The sequence below is a fragment of the Lithobates pipiens genome, unplaced genomic scaffold (genome assembly GCF_037356315.1).
Source record: "Lithobates pipiens isolate NorthernLeopardFrog02 unplaced genomic scaffold, aLitPip1_a1.2 Scaffold_16, whole genome shotgun sequence".
Taxonomy (NCBI): Eukaryota; Metazoa; Chordata; class Amphibia; order Anura; family Ranidae; genus Lithobates; species Lithobates pipiens.
This window is the reverse complement of record NW_027507748.1, coordinates 502,891,915-502,917,268: the sequence shown is the minus strand read 5'-3', so window position 1 is coordinate 502,917,268 and position 25,354 is coordinate 502,891,915. Positions and strand designations below refer to the sequence as shown.

Sequence of the window (25,354 nt, the reverse complement as noted above, 5' to 3'; positions counted from 1 at the left end):
CAGGTATGCGTGCAAAACGCAAGCAATGCAACAAAGAGATGCAAGGCCTGGTAGCCCGAATGAAACATCATCATGAGAAGACGTGCTGTGATGAAAGGAACGTGTTTGAAGTTTTTTTTTTTTTTTATGTGGACCCAGCTAATGTATTCAGTTTAAGTAGTTTGTGTGTTTTTTTTAGAGATATTATGTTTATGCACTTCAGTCACTAAACATTGATGTTTAAGCAAATAAAATAATATGTCATATAAGGTTATTGTTTTAATTAAAAGTATTTGAGTAGTTTTCCAACTATGTGTGATTAACCTATTACCATAACAGCGGTTATGATATCGCTGTTTTACTAATCTGACAGCTTATTATTCTAAATGGGAAACCTTCATTTTGTTTGCAAGTATTGAAGATTCTAACCACCAGCAAGAATAAGTCCTTACATTTAAAGAGCACCTGTCATTTCAGATCCATCATGGCAGTGTCTGTTAGTGGGCATCCACTCACCTGGGACTGTTGGTGAGTCAACAGAGGGTCAGAACAAGAGCCTCTGCGGGTCAAAGATGACAGTTACTCTTTAAAAAATAGGATTTAAATAGGAGTTGATTTAAATCAAATTCACCCCAAGACTAGCCCAAAATAAAACATGCGTGGAATATTTTTGGCATCACGGCGCATCATAATGCACTGTAAGCATTAACGTGTTGTGGTATACAGCTATTCATGCACATTGGAACTATGTTAAATCCGTACATTGGGGTGCCATTTAAAATAAATGGCACTACAACATACTAATGCATGTACCGCAAGTTCACTGGAACAGCATGACAGGCAATTTTTAGAAGAAGGAAATCCAAAATAGTAGCTAGCATATTTCAGCACTGGCTTTGTTTCAGGTTGGTAAAAGTAAAAAAAAAACAAACAAAAAAAAAAAACACGGCAGCAAAGCAAATGGTGTTTTGTTTCAAGGTCCTGGACAGCAGTGAAGACTTGTAAAGAATTTTATAGGAATGTGACAGAATTGATTCCCTGCTGGGTCTCAGCTATTTGTGTCCTTGACAGAAAGAGGGTGAAATTACTGTGTAATTAGAATACATATTGTACATATCCACTTGAAGCTTTTTAATATTTACATAAATCTTTTTGGATTACAAGTGACCAGCATAAACACACATCGATAACTTGTGACATGGCATCCTTTGTAATGCATGTGGTGTAGCAGATGTTTCGGGGCTTAATACACTGGGGCTTTATGTTGCTTGCTTCCAAGGTATCAAGGTAAACTGCAGAAAAAGATAGTAAAGATTTGTTTGAAGACTAAATCAATTCCAGTTGACCTTACCTCGTCGTTGTAAAGTAGCTTCGGCTTTACTCTGTCTTTGTCATCAAAGAAGACCGTGCCTTCTAAACCAAACTTTGGGATCAATACCACAATCGCATTTTTCCGAACAAACAAGATGTATCCTTCTTCATTCACAATTCCTTTGTTTTTAAAAAACAGCTGTATAAGAAACAATTGCATTAAACATGAGAAAGAATAAGTAAAAAAGGTGTGATCACATTGTTAAACTAGGCACACAATTAAGATAAAGGATAACCTAACAGGTTGGTTACTTATTGCTCAAGTAAAGTTAACTGGAGTTTGGCATACGGAAATTGCAGTGAGAGCTGGTTGCATGGCTGAGCCTGCAAGAGTAAAGAGAGTATCAATCTGCAGAATCTTTGAAAAAGGGAACACCTTCAGTAGGTAGAGTGAGATTGAGACTCCGATGCCAGATCAAACACAGGAATAGACCACTTTAGTGTGGAAATCCTGTCTGGAGTAATCCAATCATCACAGTTTGCAAATTCTATCTGTTCATGAACAAGTAATGTCTTTAACTCCTTGGCACCGGCTCTTGGCAGGAGGCGGGGTGGAGCTTATGGCCATGTGATCGCCATGATTGGCGGTCACATCATCGGATTTCCGTTAGCCACTGGTCACTGTATTAGGAGCGCGTACAGCTTGAGCTCTCAGCACAGCTCTATTGGCGCTATTACAGGCAAATATGTGACTGCTTGGCACCAAGGTCTAGCCACTAAGAGGCTGCATATCTGTATGCGCTTGGCCCCAACAGGTTATTGGTTTTGCATGCTTCTTTGTACCCAAAGGAGCATGGCGAGTCAGAGGAGGATCCATTTGCTAAACCTTTTGCGTATGGCAGCAGTAAGCTTGTTCAATTTAGGGAGTTGCGTGAAGCTCCCTCTTCAATAGAATGCCAATCTTGGTAAGAAAAATCTTCTGCAACTTTCTCCTATGTCCTGTTCATTACCCTCTGTGGCTGCTTCATCTAGGGCAGGCATATAGGAATCTGAATCAGGTAGAGAAAAGGAGTAGGAAAAGAGGCATGCCATTTTTAGTCCCATGGCAACGATGGCTGCATTAAGGCCATTAGCTGTCTGAGCAAATTGTGACATAGATGCTGATATATCTGCTTTTGTCAAATAGGCTGTTTGTTGCACCTCAAATAGAGCTACGATGTGATGCAGAGATCGGTATTTGATCCAGTTTCTGCTCCGATGCAAGGGGCGAATCATCACACAGTAAAACAAATGTTTGTCTGCAGTTTTACAATGTTTCTCTTTACCCTGTTCTCCAGTGGGTTACCTTGAGTAGTGTGTCAATAAAGGATAAGCATGTCAACTAGAAGAACTGCATATAGCAGTTTCACTTGAGGTCAGCTTTAAAACAGTGGCTGGCTTTTCGTCCCTCTTCCCTATGCAGCATTTTTGACAAAACCATAGATGCCCTTTATTGATTACAGAAAGTAAACCTGGACTTTTTCCACATACAGTGTAACATTGTCACTTTGCATAGTCAGAAAACCTTGTGACTTCCCATACCTGAGTGTGAAACGCAACAGAAGCTCTCTGTGAATACTGAGCCATCTTGTGCCTGAAGTTAATATTTTTGCAGATTTCTGCTATCTTTTGCTTGTCTGTCAGATCAGGGTACGTACAGTCTGCCCCAACTGCTACGGCCAGAAGTCGGTGTACTATGATATCAGCATACCTAGAAAGATACAAGATTTTACATTTATTAGCAGTACAAGCCTGTCAATTAATATTGGGCAATGTGCACCTACAGGGTTTATGCCAAATAACATTTCTATAGAACTTCTTCACTCCAGTAGTCAAGGTTGTGCAATCAGGTGAACAAATTGAAACATGTGAATAATAAATGGCCCGATATGGCCAGAACAAAGTTAAAGGAATATATATGTAATGAATATATAAATATAACACTTAGAGATGATTTCAAAATGAATAAAAAAAATCTCTAAAAAGTCCACCTTAAAACAAAATTTAAGGTCAAAAAGAAAAAAATAGCTGTTTCAGGAAGTAAGACAGAAGCAATGGCCTCCAAAAGCCAAAATCTCTTTATGTCAACATAATGGGAATTTTAACGTTAATGCTAGCTTTCTGAATAATTAAAAAAATATATATAAAATCTGTCTGTCACCTAAATCAAATACAGTTTTAATTTTTGTAAGTTAAAGGCACACACTCTTTTCTTTCTTCAACAAATATAAACATGGTAAGCTGTGTCAGATTGAATCATCTTTGTTTTGTTTCCTGCTCTATGGTCTTCATTCTGTAGGCCAAAAAGCAGTCTCCAATCTGCACTTATCCATTGTAACCAAATCAGACACCACCTGTAACCTGCAGAGTTAAAGAGGCTTTCTAAAAATTATAATTTTAGACCAACTTGTGCATTATTAAAGATTCAGAAGTAAACCTTTTAAATGTTTAATGTAAACCAATAAAAGGTTAGAATGCTCAATGTTCTGTCGCAAGAGGCAGGAACAAACTTACTGTTGTGGTACTGAAAATATTGCCAAAGGTTTTTAAAACAAATTCAAAAACATCCTAATGACAGGAGGAGGATATGTGTATTATTATATAAAATTTATATAGCGCCAACAGTTTTGCGCAGGACTTTACAACATTAATACATTTGAAAGCAGGTGACACCATCCTTCCCTCCAAAGAAACAAGTATTTGCCTAGTTTTGTTGGATTATGGGTAGCAACCCCCATCAGCTCAGCATTTCAAAGGATTAGGAACACAAGGGTGGTCAGAAGGTGGCAGAGCTGAATTTGAATTCCTAATATAATAACTTTTGTTTAACACACTACCCATTTTAAATGCTGCCAGCTGGTTCCTAAGGCCCCTTTCACACCGAGGTGCTTTGCAGGCGCTAAAGTGCTAAAAATAGCACCTGCAAAGCGCCCTGAAAGAGCCGCTCAGTGCACTCCAATGTGAAAGCCTTGAGGGCTTTCACACTGCAGCGCTGCACTTGCAGGACGGTCAGAAAGGTCCTGCAAGCCGCATCTTTGGAGCGCTGCAGGAGCGGTGTATTTACCGCTCCTAAAGCGTCCCTTCCCATTGAAAACAATGGGGCAGCTCTCCAAACCCGCTTGCAAAGCGCTGCTACAGTGGCGCTTTGAATCCTTTTTCGGCCGCTAGCGGGGGTTAAAACTGCCCCACTAGCGGCCGATCAGTGGTGCTAAAACGACAGTAAAGCACCGTTAAATATAGCGCCGCTTTACCGCCAGCGCGCTGAGCTTCCCAGTGTGAAAGTAGCCCAATTGTTGTTTCTAATGTATCACAGAACGCTTTTTGGTGTTTAAACAACATTGTTAAAAAAGCCCCGATGTTATTTATTTTAAGAAATAAGATTTCAAAAACCAAATCAGTTGCTAAATGTTTAGTACTATCTACTGCTGAACCTCATCTCTAGAAGATCAATGATGCCTACTTACTAAAGTTCGGGATCTTCACTCAAACAATTGCGGGAATATTAACTTAATTTACTCAATCACATGAAAACCAAATTCCTGTTTACTTTTAATACCAAATCACATGCAGATGCTTTTCACATGATTGGAGGGGGCAGGAACGGCTGGCTCGGGTTCTCAGCAAGTTTCTGAGAGGCCGAGGTGGGTGCCGGTACAGGCATGTAGGTGGATCTCGACCATATGGTCGCAATCTTCCCCCAGTCTGGACCAGCTGTGTGACAGCAGCCGACAGCAGGCTTCATCCTGATATCCTTTCAGCCTAAGTATGTAATCTATCTTAACATTGTGCTATATATGCTATTCCATGCTGAGATACAACATTCATGAATAGACATAGCTAACCTAGCATCGCGTTCCACTGCTCTGCCCTGTTTCAACAAATGACACAATAAGTAGAATATTTTTCAGTTAACAAACCTTCTAATAGGAGAGGTGAAGTGTGTGTAGATTGGAGAGGCTAAACCATAGTGGTGGAAATCGCTATCCAATCCAGAGCAGAAGTAGACTGCCTGCATCATGCAGCGGGTAGCCAGGATCCTCAGCAGAGTGTTCAAATAGGGAAACTCGGGTGATTCTGCGTTATCTAGGGAGTCAGCCAGAGCCTTTGCGGAATCAGTTTTTATCTCCAAATTCTGAAACGATAATACGGATTATGTAATGCAAACGACAAAGAATTACAACTATTACATTTAGAGAGACGCCGACACATTCCTCATGCAGAGAAAAGTGACAGCATCTCACCAACCTTTATACTAATCTGCCCTTGCAGCTACTTCCGAGTCAGCACTAACATCTGAAGTGTTGTAGCCCAGAGGTGCAGTGACATCAATAGCTTTCCTGGTAAGAGGAGGAAGGAGCTGCAAGGGAGCACTGGTGAGGTGAGTATAAGGCTTCATATACACCTGCCTACATTTACCACAGCTGCAGGAAAAATGTGGCACGCGCCCAGCGGTCAAAATGTTTCTATGCTAAAATGCAATATTTCTGCATACAGATGAGGGAGCTTGAAGCTCACTTTAACTGCAGCAGCTCCTACACTCTGCTAACATGCCAAAAGCTCCTAAACTCAAGTTTAGGAGCTACTACTGCTAGTGTACATGAAGTCTAAGGGGGTCAGTGGATGCTCTTAGCAGAGACACTGCCACTTTGCTCTGCAGTTTACATTTTGGATTATCTGCACATGCCCTTTAGGCCTCATGCACATGGGCATATGAATGTATGCTGCATTTTTTTTTCCTGCCAGAATTTGGCAGAAAAAGGTCTGTAAATGTCACATCTTTAACAGTATTTATGTGCATATTTATGAGCATTTCTAGGTGTATGAGTGTAAAGTCATACTATTGGCTAGAATATTAATTTATTCTAGCCACTAGAATAAATGTATGCGTGTAAATTATGCCCCATACATCCTCTCAAAATGCAGCTTTGCACAAAAATATAAGCATACATGCCTGCATGTGCATGGCCACATTAAATAAAATGCAGCTGCATTCATGGGCAAAAAACCCATAAAAAAAAAAACGCTAATGCCCTAACAGCTGCAGTCCTTAAAGTGGTAGAAGCTAGAAGCAAATGAAAAAATAACATATGATGAAGTCTGTCACCAGCATAAGCAGGCTGAGCCCTCATTCTAGCTTGTTTTTTTTAACCTTTTGATCCTGATGGGTTTTTTTTTCAGCTTCCTTTAACAGACCAAGCTATGCATTAAATTGCCAGCTTTTATTTATTTAGTGAAAAACTTTCTTCAAAAGGAAAACATTTTTTAAAATCTGCTTCTATAACGACTTAGCAAAGTATTAGCTGGAGTCAGGCTTTAATTTGTTAAATCACTAATGTAACTGCTTGGGTAACTGCAGTGTGAGCTGGAGTTTGGCTTTGATCTGTTAGGGTATCTAAATTGGCTAGTACAGCTAACACTCTCCTCCTGTAGATTAAAAATGCTCCTCTCTGCTGTGCCTTTGTGCTAGTTTGTTCAGAGTGAGGGCACTCTAATATAGGAGGTTACTGAGCAGATCAGTAAGTGAAAATAGAGGGGAAAAAAATAAAACAAATTCAGCCATCACATCGAAGGATTGGTGAGATGCAATATATTACATTTTTGGAGTTGGGTTTAACACCACTTTAAGAAACTTATGAAAGCTAGAAAAAAAAATGGTGCCACCCCAGACAGAAGACAATCATTTTAGAAGGAATCAAAATATCTACTGAGTGAAACATCTCCATTTTAATGAATCATCTAACTACATTAACACATATTTAAATCATTTTTAATATAACTTCACCTTGGAACTTGCAGCCTTCACCAGAATGTCATAATTTCCCGGGGGAGGAGCTGGATGTTTACGCAGTAATGCATACTCTGAAAATTCTTCAAAGATTTTCTCTGCCACTGAAATGTTGGCGAGCAACATGAACTCTTCCACCATGGAATTCGTTTCCCTTAAATGAGTAAAAATCCATGCATTAATAAAAAAGAAAAAAAAATTGCTATAATCAGGACATGTGTTTAAATGTGAAATCTCTGCGCAGGTCTAAATGATGACACAGCTGCTACGCAAGACCAGGAATAAAGTAAATTTTTTTTTTTTTTATTAACGCCATTTCCTGTGTTAAACCACATAAAATATGACAATATATACTTTATAAAGTGATCATTGTGCATAAGATAATACTTGATGCAAATTTGCTTCAATATAATGAAGATGCATAAACCACAATGGCACCATGTTGTGGGGCTGGTTTTCTTCAGCAGGGACAGGGAAGCAGGTCAGAGTTGATGGGAAGATAGATGGAGCCAAATACAGGGCAATCTTACAAGAAAAACCTGTTAGAGAGTCTGTAAAAGACTCGAGACTAGGGCAGAGGTTCACCTTCCAACAGGATAATGACCCTAAACATACAACCAGAACTACCATGTAATGGTTTAGATCAAAGCATATTCATGTGTTAGAACAGCCCAGTAAAACTCCAGACCTGAATTCAATTAAGAATCTGTGGCAAGACTTAAAATTGCTCTTCACAGACGCTCTTCATCCAATCTGACAGAGCTTGAGCAGTTTTTCAAAGAAGAATGGGCAAAAATTTCACTCTAGATGTGCAAAGCTGGTAGAGACATCCCCAAAAAGACTTGCTGCTGTAATTGCAGCGAAAGGTGATTCTACAAAGTATTGACTCAGCGTGGCTGAGTACAAATTCCCACCACACTTTTCAGATATTGATTTGTAAAACATTTTGAAAACCATTTATCATTTTCCTTCTACGTCACAATTATGTGCCACTTTGTGTTGGTCAATCACATAAAATCTCAATAAATTACAACTACATTTTTGGTTCGAACATGAGAAAATGTGGAAAATGTCAAGGGGTATGAATACTTTTTCAAGGCACTGTACAATATTTGATCCAGTGGTATAACTAAAACTTTATTTTAGCTTTGGATAGAGTAGAGAAGGATTAGAACATCAGTCAAGTTTTTATTACACTCTGCCCCCATTTGGGAGATTCACCCTCTCTCTATTTGTCGTGTTTACCATTATTACCGAGAGTGAAAGAAAATTACCAGAATTGCCACCAGTAATAGGAGGGGGAAATCTTTGAATGGGGATACTATTTTTGGTGACTTTGGTGAGAACTAGGATTTCACTAAATTTGGAGGGATTTTCATTTGCTTCCTCTTTTGGCAATGGGACAGGAAGAGAAAGCGTCCCAATGGGACACAGATGCCAAAAAAAGCTGCCAGGGGTTATAACTCTTCCTTACTCTATCCAAAATGAATTTTTTTTTTTATGTAGATGCTTTTCCTTTATTTTCCCCTGATGATAAAACCAGTAACACATTCCCGTCCACTCTAATAGACGAACAATGAAGCCACCCTTTGACAGCAGCACTGTCAATATGGGGAGAGGGCAGTGGTATATACACTAGTAGATAAAGATGGACTAACAGATTAAAGCTGAACGCCAGAAAATCAATCACTTCTTAAGCAGTTACAGCAACATTTTTGGGATAAAACTTTTATATAAAATGGATCAAAGCTGCTCATTGTAAGCATCCCCGACGGTGTTGGTCTCAATTCTCTGCTACTTTTGCTGAACAGCTTGGTCCGTTAAAGGAAGTTGAAAAATATCAGATGTCCCCATTTTTCAAGTGCTTGTTTTTAGGTTTATTATTGCAGTTTACAATCCATTTCAATTCTAGATATACATCTAGGTAAGCTAAGCAAGCAGCCAAAATGTATCTAAGAACATACTTGAGCTCCTTGGTCTGAAGATCTATGGGGTCATGAGTTTCACTGTCCATGTGAAATCGAACCTCAGGGGAAGAAAGAGTTAAAGCACTGAAAGAGAAACACAAATATACGTAAAAGAATGACAACAATATGCATACGGTACTTTTTAATAAAATGTAAAAAAAAAAAAAAAAAAAAAAGTTTGAAAGGATATGAAGAAAATGGTTAGATGCACAATGTTAGAATTTCAATTTAAATCCATAATAAATATTGGGAATATTTTTAATTTGGGGGGGGGGGGCCTCCGGAGTATTTCTGAACATTCTTTTGAATATATTATATTTTGCATCATATGTACCAATGTTGATACTGCTTGGAATGGCGATTTGTTTTGGTTTAAATGCTTGTTCGCTTTCTTATTGGTTGCTTTTCTTGTTGTTATCAAAAAAAAATCAAAACATTTCAAAAATAAAATCTGCATAAAAAAAAATGAACCTTTAATGCAATTTAAGGTCAATTTTGTTGCGGGTCTGGCTGTCTGAGATATAGGTTAGTGATCTAGCAATGCATGTTTTCAGGAAGCTGAAAACCTAGCCTGAGCAAAGATAAATCTGCCACGACAGGCGTTTTTTTTCAGCTAATGTTACTAGACAGGTAAATACCAGTGTAATGTGCCCAGATGCGTCTAATAATGTATAGGAGGGTCATGGAAAAGACAGAACTGGCAATGGTTGGGCTGTCTATAAGCATTATGGCTTGCTGAACCTTATCGTGTTCTGCATAATAAACAGCACTATAACAAATACAATCTAGGAAAAAAATATAAAAATCATCTCAGATATTGGAGCACAACACAAATACATTGCAAATCAGACAAGTTTACTTTTAAAAGTAAGCTATTTTAGGCTTTTAGCATACACACCATTACTTCGTCAATGACAGATAGCCAAACTCTGTAGTAAAAGGTCAAGAAAATAAAAACAGAAAAATATTCAATAATTTACCCATTATCTATTCTCCGCTTCTTCAAAATCTTTGCCAATTTATTCAGCAGACGGAGACTTTTAGTAATCTCATCATTCATGTCTGGAGAATCAATTCTCATCTGTGCTTCTGCATAGGTAAGGGAAGCCTGCAGAAAAGAATATGGGGCATTTAACAACTTATTACTCCATAATCAGAATACTTTGAGCTTGGTTTAATAACTGACAAATGCAATTCTGGTAAAACCTCAGACCATTTATCCTTAAAGTGCTAAAATGCCCCTCCTCCTAAAGCCACATATTCCACTTTGCTAAAACACAATATTAGCTGCTTTGCTGCGATGGCAGTTCTCTGCCAATCATACATCAGTTAGTTGAGCCTCTCTCTCTCAATCATCCGTTTTGTATGTGCTAACACTTGCAGAATGGCTTAAGAGTTGCTAATAAATAATGATAAAAGACTAAGCTGCAGCTTACCACTGCATAAAAAAGTGGCAATCTACAAAGCATTCTGTATTCTCAATTTGTCAGAGGAACATTAGGTGGTTTCAGAGCTCTGGATGTTTTCTGGGGGTCAGCAGCAAAATGAGAAGCGAGTTCTGTCCCCAAATGCATGCATCATTCATTGGAGGTAGTTATTTACAGTAAGGAACAATCTATAAAAGATCATATTTTACATTAAAAGGTCTAGCAGAAACTCTACTCAAGTGTTTAAATGGAAACTTGGAGATATGAACCTGTATGTTGATTATTAGCTACATAAAATGTAAAAGTAAAACACTGAGCTCTTTCGCCAACAGACAGTATGTAAGTAAGTTTAACAGCTGACATTAGATTTATGAGATATATGTAAAATAAATGTTGCACTATATATTATATATATATATATATATATATATAACACACAAAACATAATATTCTCTTCTATAAGATACAACATGACAAAAACATTGAGGGTAAACTCAGACACAAAATAAATACAACCCAAATTTCAAAAACAGTTGGGACACGGTCTAAAATCTACATATAAAAAAAATGCAAAAAAATAGCATTTATGGTTTACTCACAATAGAAAGCAGATCAAATGTTTAAAATGAGAAAACGTACCATTTTAAGAAAAACATAAGGTAAGTTTGAAATTGATGGCAGCACCAACTCTCAAAAAAGTTGGGAAAGCAAAAAGCAAAGTAAGTGGTACTAGCAAGGAAGAACATTTTCCAATTAGGTTAATAGGTCAACAGGCCAGTAACATGATTGGGTAGAAAAAAACAAAAACAAAAAACGACAGCTTAGAGCCCTGGTTCACATTGGTACGATTTGGTTCGCATGTCAAATCAACAGCATTCGCTGGCAATGGCACCGTCCTAATCGGTGCGAAGCTGCATTTGTGGCGCTGCACCGATTTAAAAAAGTAGCTTCTGTAATACTTTTTTGTAATTTCGGGCTGCGATTTACATTGTGAACCTGTGCAGACCGTCAGAGCGTCTCAGAAGTAAAGATGGGCAGAGGTTCACCAATCTGTGAAAAGCTGCATCTAAAAATTGTCAGCCAATTTCTGAATATTGTTCAACGTAAAATTGCAAAGAAATTAAATAAGTCATCATCTACAGTACATATCAAAAGATTCAACCTAGAGAAATCTCCTCGTGCAAGGGACAAGGCAGACACATATTGGACGCCTGTGATCTCTGGGCCCTCAGACTGCACTGCATTAAAAACGGGCACGATTGTGTGTTGGACATCATTGCATGGGCTCAGGAATGCTTCTAAAAATCACCGTCTGTCAAGTTAGTTGTGCCATCCAAAAAAAGTAAAGCTTTATCATGCAGAAAAGAAGCCATATCTGAACATGATCCAGAGAGGCCATCTTTTCTGCGACAAAGCACATTTAAAATGGTCTGTTGCAAAGTGGAAAACTGCTCTGTGGTCAGATAAATTGAAATTTGACATTTTCGGCAACCAAGTATTTCTGATGGTATGAGGGTGCATTAGTGCTTATGGAAAGGCACCATCAATGCTGAAAGATCTATCCAGGTCTTAGAACAGCATATGCTCCCATTCAATAGATTTTTCAGGGGAGGACTTGCATATTTAAGCAGGACAATGCTAAACCGCATACTGCATCTTTGGCAACATGGATGCAGTATGCATCGAATTAGAAGACTCCGGGTTCTTAACTAAGTGGCCTGCAGACCTTTCTCCAATTGAAAATAATTGGTGCATTGTGAAAGGACAAATATGACAAAGATGACCCAGAATGGTTTTGCAGATACAATCCTATATTAGGCAAGAATGGGACATGTCTCTCCCCTCAGTTCCTAAACATTTACGAAGTGTTGTTAAAAGCTGGGATCCTGAACTGTGGTAAACATGGCCCTGTTCTAACTTTTATGGGATGTGTTGCTGCCATCAATTATAAAACTACCTTACTTACCTTACATTTTCTCATTTTAAACATTTGATGTGGTTTATATTTTCTATTGTGAATAAAATATGGATTTAGGAGAATTACAAATCATTGCATTCAGTTTTCATGTAGATTTTACACAGCGATCCAACTTTTTGGGAATTGGGTTTGTACATTCCAAAAACTATGCCTTCTTTACAGTTAAGCCGCGTACACACGGGCGGACTGTCTGGCCAACTAAGTCCGTCAGACAATCCGACGGACAGTCCGTCCTACTTTTGAATGAACGGACTTGACCACACACGATGAACAGACAGTCCGTTGAAAGCTTGCGCGATGATGTGTACAGCACGTACGACGGGACTAAAAATACGACGTCCAATAAACTGCAATGCAACCTTCGGCCGTGTAAATCCTTTCTGAGCATGCGCCATACTTAGTCCGTCCAACTTGCCTACTCACGAGCGGACTGTCCGCTGAAACCAAAGTTGGACGGACAATATTACGGAAATTCCGAAAGACTTAGTCCGCCAGACTGTCCGCTGAAAAAGTCCGCTGAAGCCCACACACGAGCGGACTGTCCGCTGAAATGTGTTTCAGCGGACTAAGTTGGACAGACAGTCCGCCCGTGTGTACGCGGCTTAACAGTCAGACACTGGGTGACCCTGTTCATGACGCTGCTCTCTATATGGGGTCCAGGTTTGGCCTGTCGCAGTGGGCTTACCCCAGGAAGTGGTCTTCAAGGTCTGGGTTCCATAAGGATGGACAACTGCTATGGACCCGTAAAGCACTCTGTAGTTAATTACACATGTTGCACAGAGTCCCAAGATGAAGACCCATGCAAGACCCACTGACCAAAGCAACATTACAGACCATCTCCTGGTCTGGGTACAGCTCCCAATGTTTTGCAGAGGTTACATGGCAAGTTGATTAAAGAACCCAAAGATGAAAAAAATAAACTAGTTAAAGTGGAACTTTAGTCAGAAAATTAAGTCCTGCTAGATCACTTCATGCTGGCCCCTTTTGCAGGTATAGCTATGTAAAACATTAAAAATAACTGCCTATTCTGTTTAAAATCCAGCAATACATGGTCTCACCCTGTTGTGCACATGCTCACTTGCTCTCCATCTTTCAGCACTGTGCTGAAAATGTATAGGCCCATTTGCTGACAACCTAAAGAGTTACTGCTGCTCAGTGCTTCAGCAAAATGGCAGCCTCCAGTAAGGAGAAACAGGAACAATGTTGGAGGCAATTTACAGCACACACTAATTTTGGTAGCATAGTTAATGTGGAAAGTATGTTCCTTTCTAAAGAACATTACTCTTTATCAAGCTGTTATGGGTCAAACTCTGCTTTAAGCCAAGAGTAATTTCTTTAAAGGAAGAAGGGAGCCCATTGCCTTAGGACATTAGTAAAAGACTGAGAACTCACAGAGAGGGATACGGTTATAGGAAGAAGAACCCAAGGGGTGTGCCTTTAAAATCTTTGCTAGTGTCCAATCACCTGAAGGTATGAGCCTAAAACCCAGGGTCTAGGAATACTCTTCCTGTGTCCTGTACTATACGATTAAGATAAGATGTTTAATTATTCTGGAAAAGCAATAAAATTTGGATTTACAAATATTAGTTATTAAATGTATTTCCATGTTAAATGTTACTGTGAATACCCTTACTAATGGTCTACTTTAATCTTACAACATGGGCTTTGAGTGTAGCCTTGTGGTGTACAATGAACTTATGAACTAGAAAAGCAGACAGTGGGGTTGATTTCCTAAAACTGGAGAGTGCAAAATCTGGTGCAGCTGTGCACAATAGTCAATCAGCTTCTAACTTCAGTTTGTTCAATTAAGCTTTGACAAAAATAAATAAATAAATGGAATCTGATTGGATTCTGTGCAGAGCTGCACCAGATTTTGCACTCTCCAGTTTTAGTAACTCAACCCGCAAGTGTATTAGGGGCCATGCATCCGCCTCTGCATGCCTGTCAAAATCAGCTGTGTACTGGAGTCTGTACAGCCTCAACGTGACTATTCATTAACACAGGCTGCCTCCCATACAATTCCATTGACTCCAGATGTCTAAACACCCCATTCATGGATACTAATAATTGTATCTACTAGAAATGAGCTAGCTTTCAGACTGTGTGCTCTGCTCTGGGGACAAAATGGCAAAGAGCAGAAAGACAAACAAGAAGATAAAAATGCAGCACATAACTAGAGGCACAAATGGTCTTGGAACATTTATTTGGCTTGTAAAAGGTGAAATATTAGGTCTTAAACGCCTAGACAAACAAATGAAAACGATTGATTGACTGCACAAACTGAGGGGGAAGCTAAATGGACATTTGCATTTCCGATTGTGTATCATACTACAAAATGTGTCAACCGCATTTTAGGTATGTATCTATAAAAAAAACAAAAATGTTTGTCTACATGGACATCTAGGGCACATTAAAAAAAAAAAAAAAAAAAAAAAATATATATATATATATATATATATATATATATATATATATATATATATATATATATATATATATATATATATATACACAAAGCATACTTACTTTTGAATTGATAACACTTTTTGTAAATGTTGTATTGATAATTTTGGCATCATGGCTCAGTTCCCAAATGCATGAAAATGCCAACCTGAAAGAAAAGATAAAATATCATGTGATACAAAAGTATGTTTGAATTTGTTTAAAATTATATGAAGTCAAAGTGTTATTTTTTTAATAAAATGTGGAAAATTTGCACTAGTTTTTGGTGTTGTCTGTATGCCAATCCCCATGAGCAGGGAAGATTAACCCTCTCAATTTGTCCAGGTGACCATCAATGGTACAGAAAATGATTTTACAGCAATGTTTTAGAGTAGTCAAAAGGATAGGAGGGTAGGGAAAAATTTCCCAACGCAGACACGTTTTAGTAAGAACTGACTCGAAGGGGATTTTCTCCTGATTTTCAGTGACCTCCTATTACTGCTTTCTGTATTTCTGGGACAGAAACCGTATCCAAAACTATAAAAGTTTTCTCCTCACACTTTAATACAGTAGGTTATTTTTAAAATGCTTGAGGGACTTTAGTACTGTAGAAATTCAGCAATAACATTATGAATAGTAGTATAAAGGTTTACCTATCCACTTGTGATCTTAAAGAGCATAAATTTGAACTGAGCAAATCAGGGACCATGTCAATTCTCTGCAAATATACAAACAGTAATTGTTATTATCAAATCACATTTTAATTCTAAAAATTAATAAAAAGTACAGTCCAATAAATATAAGGCAGGTACAAGTACCTATAGGTGATTGAACACAGAAAAAAATGGATTTTTAATACAGCTTACCTGTAAAATCCTTTTCTTGGAGTACATCATGGGACACAGAGCACCATAATAACGACTATCTGGGTTATATGCTACCTTTAGGTGATTGGACACTGGCAACCAATAGAAAGAAAGTTTCCCCATATAATCCCTCCCATACGGGAAGTACCGTTTTTGTAGCAAGCAATGAAGATCCCAGAAAAGAGGGGAGGGACCTCTGTGTCCTGTGATGTACTCGAAGAAAAGGATTTTTACAGGTAAACTGTATTAAAAATCAATATTTCTTTATCGTACATCACAGGACCATAAAAATGGCTATCTGGGAAGCAATGTCACTGAGGGGAGGGAGACACTACTATGGAAACTGCCAAAGGAGGACCTACTTCATTATTTCTAATACACGGAGGCCAAAGGCAGTATTTTCTATGTGATTGACATTGACCAGTTAAAAACCCTGTAGACATCCGATGATAGATGGCCCAAGATACTCCCACACCCGGTAGACAATCTATGCCAAGAAAAAAAATGATTTTTTTGCCATTTAAACCATAAGGCATCATTGATAAACTGGCCGATCCACTGCTAAATATTCAACCTGGAAGCCGCCTGCCCTTCCTGGGTTTTTCTGTCAGCACAACCAAGATTTCTGACTTGTGACGACAATACCAGTAGACCCTGAGCATCTTAACTACCTCTGAAGTAGGTAGCGACCTTTATCCTGCGGATTGCGGATTTAGGAGATATATAAAAGGCAAGACACTGTCCTGATTCAAGTGAAAAAACACTTAAAGCAAGAAAAATAGATGAGGACACAACATCACCTTGTGATGCGAGACCAAGAATGGCCCCTTGCACGAAAGAGCCGCCAATACTGACACTGCACTTAGTGAAATGATAGAAACCAACAAAGGCACCTTCTGAGATAAAAGGACTAACAGAATCCCCTAATTGGTTCAAAAAGTGGCCTCTGCAAAAACAGTCAAGACCAATTCAAGTCCCAAGGACACAAGAATGGCCTGACAGGCGGGACTGTCCAAGTTACATACTGTATGAGGTATGAAGAAAAGGAGTGAGAAATAACGTCCCCTTAAGGCCAAACTCCTTCCTTCTACCGATTGGAGAAAGAAAGAGAAAAACCTCCCACTCACATATTTCTGTGGGTGTAACTTCCTGGCTTCACACCAGGCCAAAAAAAAATATTTTCAAGTCCTGTAATTGAAGTTCCCCAAAGATGGCTTTCAGGGGCCCAACAGTGCTGAGATACAGGACTCAAGACCATCAGATCCGCTGGACTGGGATTGTCCAATGGAGTAACCCCCGCAAGACCTGCGTACCAAGCCCCCCTAGGCTAATTCGGCCAACACTAATATCAGTGTTACCACCTTATGGATTCTTTGCAAAAGAGGTGGAAGAATCCAGACCTTAAAGTATTACCAGTGTATGTACCACAATTGGCAGTGGGACTCGTGTCTTGGACACACCTGTCCAATCTGTTGTAGAGCTTGGAATCTAATAGATTCCCCTGCAGAGTTCCCCTTGCCACTATCCTATACTTGGAATATGTATTGGCAACGGAGACAGAACGTGGTACACCTCCCTGAGTCGCATGACCTCTGGTGCTGCTCTGGTGGTTTATATGTATATATGCCTGACAAGGCATTACCAGACTGAACCTACAACAGGTTTGTCCTATAATCTAGAGCAAGACATAAAGGCCAAAAATAAAAAATAACCAGCTATTGGACAGTATTTACTCCTGTGGAGATCAAGCCTACTGAACTGTAGCCAGTCTTTGAAAAGGAAGAATATCAAGCACCAATCTTTGATCTGCAACACCCCGGAAACAGAGCCTTCTGGCAAAGCAATACCTGGATCCTTACGTTCCCGACAGGGAATGAACCTCTACCAAGACCTGGAGTAGAGCTGCATGTAGAGAACGTGCTTTGACCCAAAAAATAAATATATTGAAAGAACCCCTGGAAATGACTGCTTCTTGACCAACATAGAGACTGCCCTAAGTCCTACTGGCCTGAGATACTCTCAAAAAACCCAGCAGCCTCAGATGCTTCCCTCACCCCAGGGGGGAATAGCTTGCAGCATCTGGTATCCCTGGGCAGTCTCCCATCTGTATACTAACCAGGCTTGATCCTGGTTAAGCTTCAATTAACCGAGATCAGGCATGAAAAGGTGATGTGGCCGCAGTCTGCAATGCCAAACACTACAGTGATGCAGATGCACCCGAAACCACTGTCCATCAGGGGATGTGGATACCTGCCAGATCACTGAACCTGAGAGTGGTGCTCCTGCTTCCCTCGGCTGCCTACCTTTTTTGGAACCGTTTAACTGGTATAACAGGTATCCCAATAAACAGTCCTCCAAGGATGCAGGCCTAAACCAATGTTGGTTTACCTCTATACAAGCCCTTAGGTATGCAAGCACCTAGGCATGCAAACATGCAGGTATACAAGTGCTCTTGCCATTCATGTATGCAGTTCAGGGTCCATACGCACATACGGATGTACCCTCAGGCAAACAAGCACCCTGGCAAATAGGCCCATATGCATGTAGCCCTATGTAAATAAGTATATATGTATACAGCTTAATGTAATAAACATGTGTATGCAGTACAAATGAAAACATGCCAGCATGCGTTTAAGCAATATGCTTCTATGGAAGCATGTGTTCATGCAAATATGCCTATGGGCAAAATATGAAAGTGTGCATTATACAAACGCATTCATGCAACCCGTGCCCATGGAAACAGGCATGGTCGCAATAAGCACACATGGGTTTATGAAATTTGCACTTTAATGTAGTTGCAATTATTATTTATGTTTGGAATGCTACAATAATCATATATTTTTTCACCAATTTTATTTGGGTGGAGTTTGCACCTCTGTCACTAGCCTTACATGTGGTTTACCTCATATTTATGTAGTGGTAATTATTATTTATGCTTGGAGCCCAACACCAATTATTGATTTGGGTGGGGTTTGCACCTCTGTCGGCAGTTTGCTGCAACCAGTTTTATTTTGTTTATAAGTCTTTTTTAGTGTTAGCGCGGGGATACTTCACCATTTTATAAAAGTACATAGCATGATTAAAAAGGCACACTGCTACCAGTGGCCACCACGAGAACAGATTTTGCTCTCTTTAAAAAAAAAAAAAAAAAAAAAAAAGAGAGAAACTGCAAACAAATGCAGACTTGCCATTCCTACTGCAGGACTCTGAACATAACAGAAGTCCAATCTTCCCCCAACACGGCAAACTGTCATAAAAGACCTTCAGAGACTGAGTCCCCCTCAATCTGGGGTCCACTCCCCATGGCCTGTATAGCACCCTGCAGGAAAGCACCTTTGTCAGAACAAACACTGCACTGGTTTCCATCAGGCAGGGTCCAGCGACGTAAGGCTGCATTACAGGCAAAACCTCAAGGAATCTTCTCTCCTTCTCATGAGGGTCAGGTACCATCCATTTTCGCCTTCATGCCATCTGAATAGATCTGATCATAACGCCCTTTACTGGGACATCATTAAGTTTTGAAGAGCTTCAAACAACCATGAACATCACCTTCAAGACACTGGCAAAAAAACTAAGGTACTTCCTGTATGGGAGGGGTTATATGGGGAACTTTCTTGCCAGTGTCCAATCACCTAAAGGTAGCATATAATTCAGATAGTCATTATTATGGTGCTCTGTGTCCTGTAATGTAAATAAACTGAATGAGGACCTCTATATAAAACTTGATGGGAAGCTTGGATTCTTTTACCGACAAAGTTCCCTGTACGGTCATTGTCCAAAGCACATCTCTCCAAGCTCAAGAGGTCGTCATTCGTAATGATCACAGCCCAAGTCAAAAGGAAGAAGGATTTTCCCGGACTCCAGCACAGGAGTGGATAACCGCTATGTCAGAAAGTGCCTGGCCAACAAGTACATATGTGAATCCAAAGAATACATCTGCTTGTCTCACACAGCCTCCAGTATATGGTGTTGTAATGGCCTGGAGTGAATCTGGGCATAGGGCACCACGTGCAAAACTACACCGAGGGACAATGAGTCTCCTTACAGGGCAGGAGATCTCCGCTACAGGATTTTCGCTGGTGGAATATATGCTCAAGCCAGGGCCATATCAAAGAAAAGGCCTGTTGGAGCTGGTGCACATCAGGACTGTACAGATTCCAAAAAAATAAAATAAACCAAGCCCCCAATAAAGAGATGGCATAAAGAACACACAGTGCATCACTGTAGTATCCCCTGCCTCCCTTCACACCCCCAAATAGCACTGTCCTCTGTCCCTTTCACATCACCACCCCCCCTCCATCCATTGTAAAGTCCTCTGTCCCATTTCTATCAACACCTCCAACAGTAGTGTCCTCCTCCCCTCCTCTGGTCCCTTCACATGAACCCCCCCCCCCAACTGTAGTGTACTCTGCCCCTCTACCACCCCCCACTAGTAGCACAGTATAGTCCTTTTCATATTAACAAGCTGGTGATTGGTTGCTAGGACCACCCAGCATCCTAGAAACTAATCACCTGCTGGTTAACTTGAAAGCTTTACTGCAGCAGCTCCTTTCCCCTGTATCCAGCACTGCAGCCTCCCACTTTCTGTTCTGCTGTTAAGCTGAGAGCAGCGGATATCAGGCTGGGCATCTGAGACTTTGGTAGATACCTCTGTGTCCACATACACAGCATGTTGCCAGCATCCTGTCCTTTGCTCTCAGGCACTCCACGGCATTGGTTAGAGCGGAAGGTGGAAGCAGTTGGCCAGGACACATGTGGATCGGAAGATGCCGATTCCCAAGATAGCTGCCACACCACCCGCCATTTATGCAGTATTCGCAAGCCACTTAAAACCCCAAAAGTGGTGGTAGGACTGCCCAGTTTTTTTTCTGCAGCTGTGGAAGTTTTATGCCGCATACACACGATCGTAAATTCTTGTCGGAAAAAGCTCTGATGGTTTTCCTGACGGAATTCGGCTCAAGCTGTTTTGCCTACACACGGTCACACCAAATTCTGATCGTTTAGAACGTGGTGATGTACAACACGTACGACGCGACTAGAAAAAGGAAGTTCAATAGCCAGTAGCCAATAGCTTCTGTCTCGTAGTTGAATCTGAGCATGCGTGATTTTTGGCGTGTCGGAATTGCATATAGAAAGTTTTTCCGTTGGGAAAATTGAGAACATGCCATCAATTTTGGCTGGTGGGAATTCGGACAGCTAAATTCCGATGGAGCATACACACGGTTGAATTTTCTGATGAAAAGCTCTCATCTGTCTTTTTCTGTCCGGAATTCCGATCGTGTGTACGCGGCATTAGTTTTGGCTAGAGTAGGGAACAAGAAGGGTAATTTCAGGTAATTTTTTCTGTCTGTTTTGTTGGGGAGATTTTTCTTCACTTGTCCTAGTGACACCTACCGAGGCAGAAAGTGAGAGGATAACTACAATTAGAACATTTGGCAGACTCCAGCCTTACCCCACCCAAATAATAATAGTGCTTTTGCTGCCATCGTGTCCCTGCTAGAGAAATTTTCCCTCACTACCTGTCCAGGTGACTGTTGAGAAAGTAGAAGGAAAAATCCAAACCTGGGCCAAAAGGTACAAACAAGAAACATTGACAAGGGTTCTAACGTTCCCTAGTCTATTGAAAAGGATACAAAAAAATGTGACTGGATTACAAACTGCCTGCTTTGCTCTTGGGTACATGCACACTGAAGATTAGACTGAAGTTTGCTCTAGATTTGATTAATGCAAATCATTTTATAACAAACTACTGCAAAGGTGCTCAAGATGCAAATGCAATATAAATAGTTCAGTTGGCAGCATACCCCTATGACATTAAAATGAAACAATCATACAAGTTGTAAAAAAATGGAAGGAAATGATTACCTTGTCGCACAGGTATACCGTAGTACCCCGGTTTGCAGATTCCTGATCCAAAGCGTTGCCAGGTCTAATAAAATGGCTCACATCTGCAATATGTACTCCAACCTTAACCAGAATGTTAAAAATGCCACTGTCACGATAATAAACTAACAAAATACATTCTTCATGTTATTTTCCTTTCTCAAAGGAAAAGTATATTGATATTGTAAGTTTATTATATAAAACACAAAGGGATACACAAGCAGACAGTAATTTTATAAGACAGGACTGAACAAACATTACAGCAGAAAATAGGAGTACACTAAGCTAAGGTAATGAAGTTAAGTAAAAATGCATTAGCAGTAATGGAAAGACAAATATATTAATACAGAGCTCTCACTGTCGTATTTTGATAAAGATACAAATTATGATGTACAAGTCTGCTTTGCATCAGTAAATGGCCCTTATTTCCAGAAATTGACTTGTTTTTTTTTGCTGAGGTTGGGATACCAGGACCAGCTAACGCATAACTCATTATCAAGTTGTTAGGCTGTTAGGTTAAAAAAAAATCAAGCGAGCTAGGTGAAAAATTGTCATCCATTTAGATGCAGCCACTATCTTGATACTCCACCAGTGGCTGTAACAACACAATAGGCCCCTGTAAGTAGGATTTGTCCAACAGCACTTGCAGGCTGAACATAAAAAAAAAAAAAAAGAAAGAAAGAAAGCAAGAAAGAAAGAAAGAAAGAAAGCAAGAAAGCAAGAAAGCAAGAAAGCAAGAAAGCAAGAAAGAAAAAAAACAAAAACACATATCTAATAGTTTATAGCCAGGTAAAGCAGGATTTAAACATGGTCTATTCTAAGACAATGTTAAAGACTTCTTTATGGAAATGAGAGAATGTATGGGTCTGTCCTGAGCCTATTAGGACAGACTCATGCTGACCTTGTTCAAAAAATGCTTGCAGGCAGCCTGCCATGAAACCTGGTCCAAATATATCTAAAAGTATTTAAAATTAAAACTACTTGACATGACAATTCTGACATTTCCCACATACATGTAAAAAGCTGCATTTTTTTTAAAATTATTGCTCTAGAAAACTACTTCGAACCCCCAAAAATAATAATAATAATAATATATATATATATATATACACACACACACACACACATATACATATATATACATACACACACACAAACACATTGGGGCAAAAAAGGATTTAATCAGCCACCAATTGTGCAAGTTATCCCACTTAAAAACTATGAGAGAGGCCTATAATTATCATAGGTATACCTCAACTATGAGAGACAAAATGTGGAAACAAATCCAATCACATGGTCCGATTTTTGAAAGAATTTATTTGCAAATTATGATGGAATAAGTATTTGGTCAAAATCAAAAGTTCATCTCAATACTTTGTTATATATCCTTTGTTGGCAATGACAGAGGTCAAACGTTTTATGTAAGTCTTCACAAGGTTGTCACACACTGCTGTTGGTATATTGGCCCATTCCTCCATGCAGATCTCCTCTAGAGCAGTGATGTTTTGAGGCTGTCGCTGGGCAACACAAACTTTTATCTCCCTCCAAAAGGTTTTCTATGGGGTTGAAATGTGGAGAAATCTAATGTTGCCATCCCCATGCTTCACAGTAGGTATGGGGTTGTTTGGTTGCAACTCAGCAATTCTCTCTCCTCAAAACACGACGAATTGTGTTTCTACCAAACAGATCTACTTTGGTTTCATCTTATATGAAATTCTCCCAATCCTCTCCTGGATCATCCAAATGCTCTCTAGCAAACCTCAGACGGGTCTGGACATGTTGTGGCTTAAGCAGGGGGACACGTCTGGCACTGCAGGATCCGAGTCCCTGGCAGCGTAGCGTGCTACTGATGGTAGCCTTTGTTACGTTGGTCCCAACCATCTGCAGGTCATTCACTAGTTCCCCCCGTTTGGTTCTGGGATTTTTGCTAACCTTTCCTGTGATCGTTTTGACCCCACGGGGTGAGATCTTACATGGAGCCCCAGATCAATGGAGATTATTAGTGGTCTTCCATTTTCTAATTATTGTTCCCAGTTTATTTCTTCACACCAAGCTGCTTGCCTATTGCAGATTCTGTCTTCCCAGCCTGGTGCAGGTATACAATTTTGTTTCTGGTGTCCTTCGACAGCTCTTTGGTCTTCACCATAGTGGAGTTTGGAGTGTGACTGTTTGAGGTTGTGGACAGATGTCTTTTATACTGCTAAAAACAAGTTCAAACAGGTGCCTTTAATACAGGTAATGAGTGGAGGACAGAGGAGCCTCTTAAAGAAGAAGATACAGGTCTGTGAGAGCCAGAAATCTTGCTTGTTTATAGGTGACCAAATACTTATTTTCCACAATAATTTGCAAATAAATTCTTTCAAAAATCAGACAAACAATGTGATTGTCTGGATTTGTTTCCACATTTTGTCTCTCATAGTTGAGGTATACCTATCATGACAATTACAGGCCTCTCTCGTCTTTTTAAGTGGGAGAACTTGCACAATTGGTGGCTGACTACATACTTTTTTTGCTTATAATAATAAACTAATAAACTTATTGTTTATAATTATATATATATATATATATATATATATATATATATATATATATATATATATATATATATATATATATACACATACACATACACATATACACATATACACACATACATATTTTTTTTTAAGCAGAGGATCTAAAGAATAAAATGGTTGTTGTCATTTATGTTGCACAATATTTGCGCAGTGGTTTATCAAACACAGTTTCAAGAAAATATAGTGTACACAAACACAATACCCATTTGTTTCGTAAAAATGAAAACAGAATGTTACACCAAATAAATAGATATCCAACAGGTCAAGCTTTAAAACTGGGTGGGCCCGTGAAATGGCAACAAACTGCGGTACCTAAAAATCTCAGGTGACTTATGTATGTGGGACCTACATGCATGTTCAACATTGAGCACAGGTGGAAGGGGCACGCTAAAAATTTTTTTTTCAATTTATTTCAATCAATTGATCACCGTTATTGCCATCACAAGGGATAAACAACATCCCTTGTGATAGCAAGGGCCATGATGGGCCCTCTTATTGGAGAGACCAGGTCTGGAAGTAAAGAAATCCTTGCCACTTATGGTTTCTGATATTACAGAGGGAGAGGAACAATATAAATTACAATGTCTTCAAGTCCAGGGCTCCACGGTGGGACAGGAGAGCCCAGGAAGGCATGGGGGGGGTCTCTGAACTACAGAGAGCACTGGGTTGGCACAGGGGATCAAACGAGGGGGACTGATACGAGTAACTCCCTGAAGAAACATCTTTATTAAAGATTGTGAAATGAGGTTTTTCTGGAAGAGAAAGGATAAAGCAGAAATCTGTCCTTCAAGGGTACTCAGGGCCAGATGCTGGCTGAAACCAGACTTTATGAAGGCCAGAATGTTCCCTGGGACTCATCTTCCTGTCCATGCACAAGGCAAAGTAAACCTTTTATGTTGGATAGATCCTGCAGGAGGTAGATTTTCCGGCACTGAGCAAGGACAAGTTAACAGTAAGAGATGCATCTATCCTTCAGGACCTAGTTTTCAGCATCCATGCAAGCCAGTGATTAAGTAGGGTGGAACAGGGGATCTTATGCAAGTATGTCTGGTCTATTTGGTAACGAGTCCAAAGCTCAATCACAAGAAGTCTGAGTATGTC

The 25,354-nt window shown here is 39.7% G+C and overlaps 1 protein-coding gene across 2 annotated transcripts in view; it reads right to left on the bottom strand.

Moving 5' to 3' along the window:
* DIS3 (DIS3 exosome endoribonuclease and 3''-5'' exoribonuclease) overlaps positions 1–25,354 on the bottom strand; it is an 87,865-nt gene that overhangs the window by 23,885 nt on the left and 38,626 nt on the right. For both annotated transcript variants that reach the window (XM_077483125.1, XM_077483126.1), the window contains exons 12-20: positions 21,660–21,761; positions 15,582–15,646; positions 15,013–15,097; positions 10,062–10,189; positions 9,079–9,165; positions 7,112–7,268; positions 5,247–5,461; positions 2,872–3,040; positions 1,331–1,489 (exon numbers count right to left, since the gene is read on the bottom strand). In XM_077483125.1, the coding sequence (XP_077339251.1) occupies positions 1,331–1,489; positions 2,872–3,040; positions 5,247–5,461; positions 7,112–7,268; positions 9,079–9,165; positions 10,062–10,189; positions 15,013–15,097; positions 15,582–15,646; positions 21,660–21,761 (1,167 nt within the window). The remainder of the gene's footprint in view (positions 1–1,330; positions 1,490–2,871; positions 3,041–5,246; positions 5,462–7,111; positions 7,269–9,078; positions 9,166–10,061; positions 10,190–15,012; positions 15,098–15,581; positions 15,647–21,659; positions 21,762–25,354) is intronic.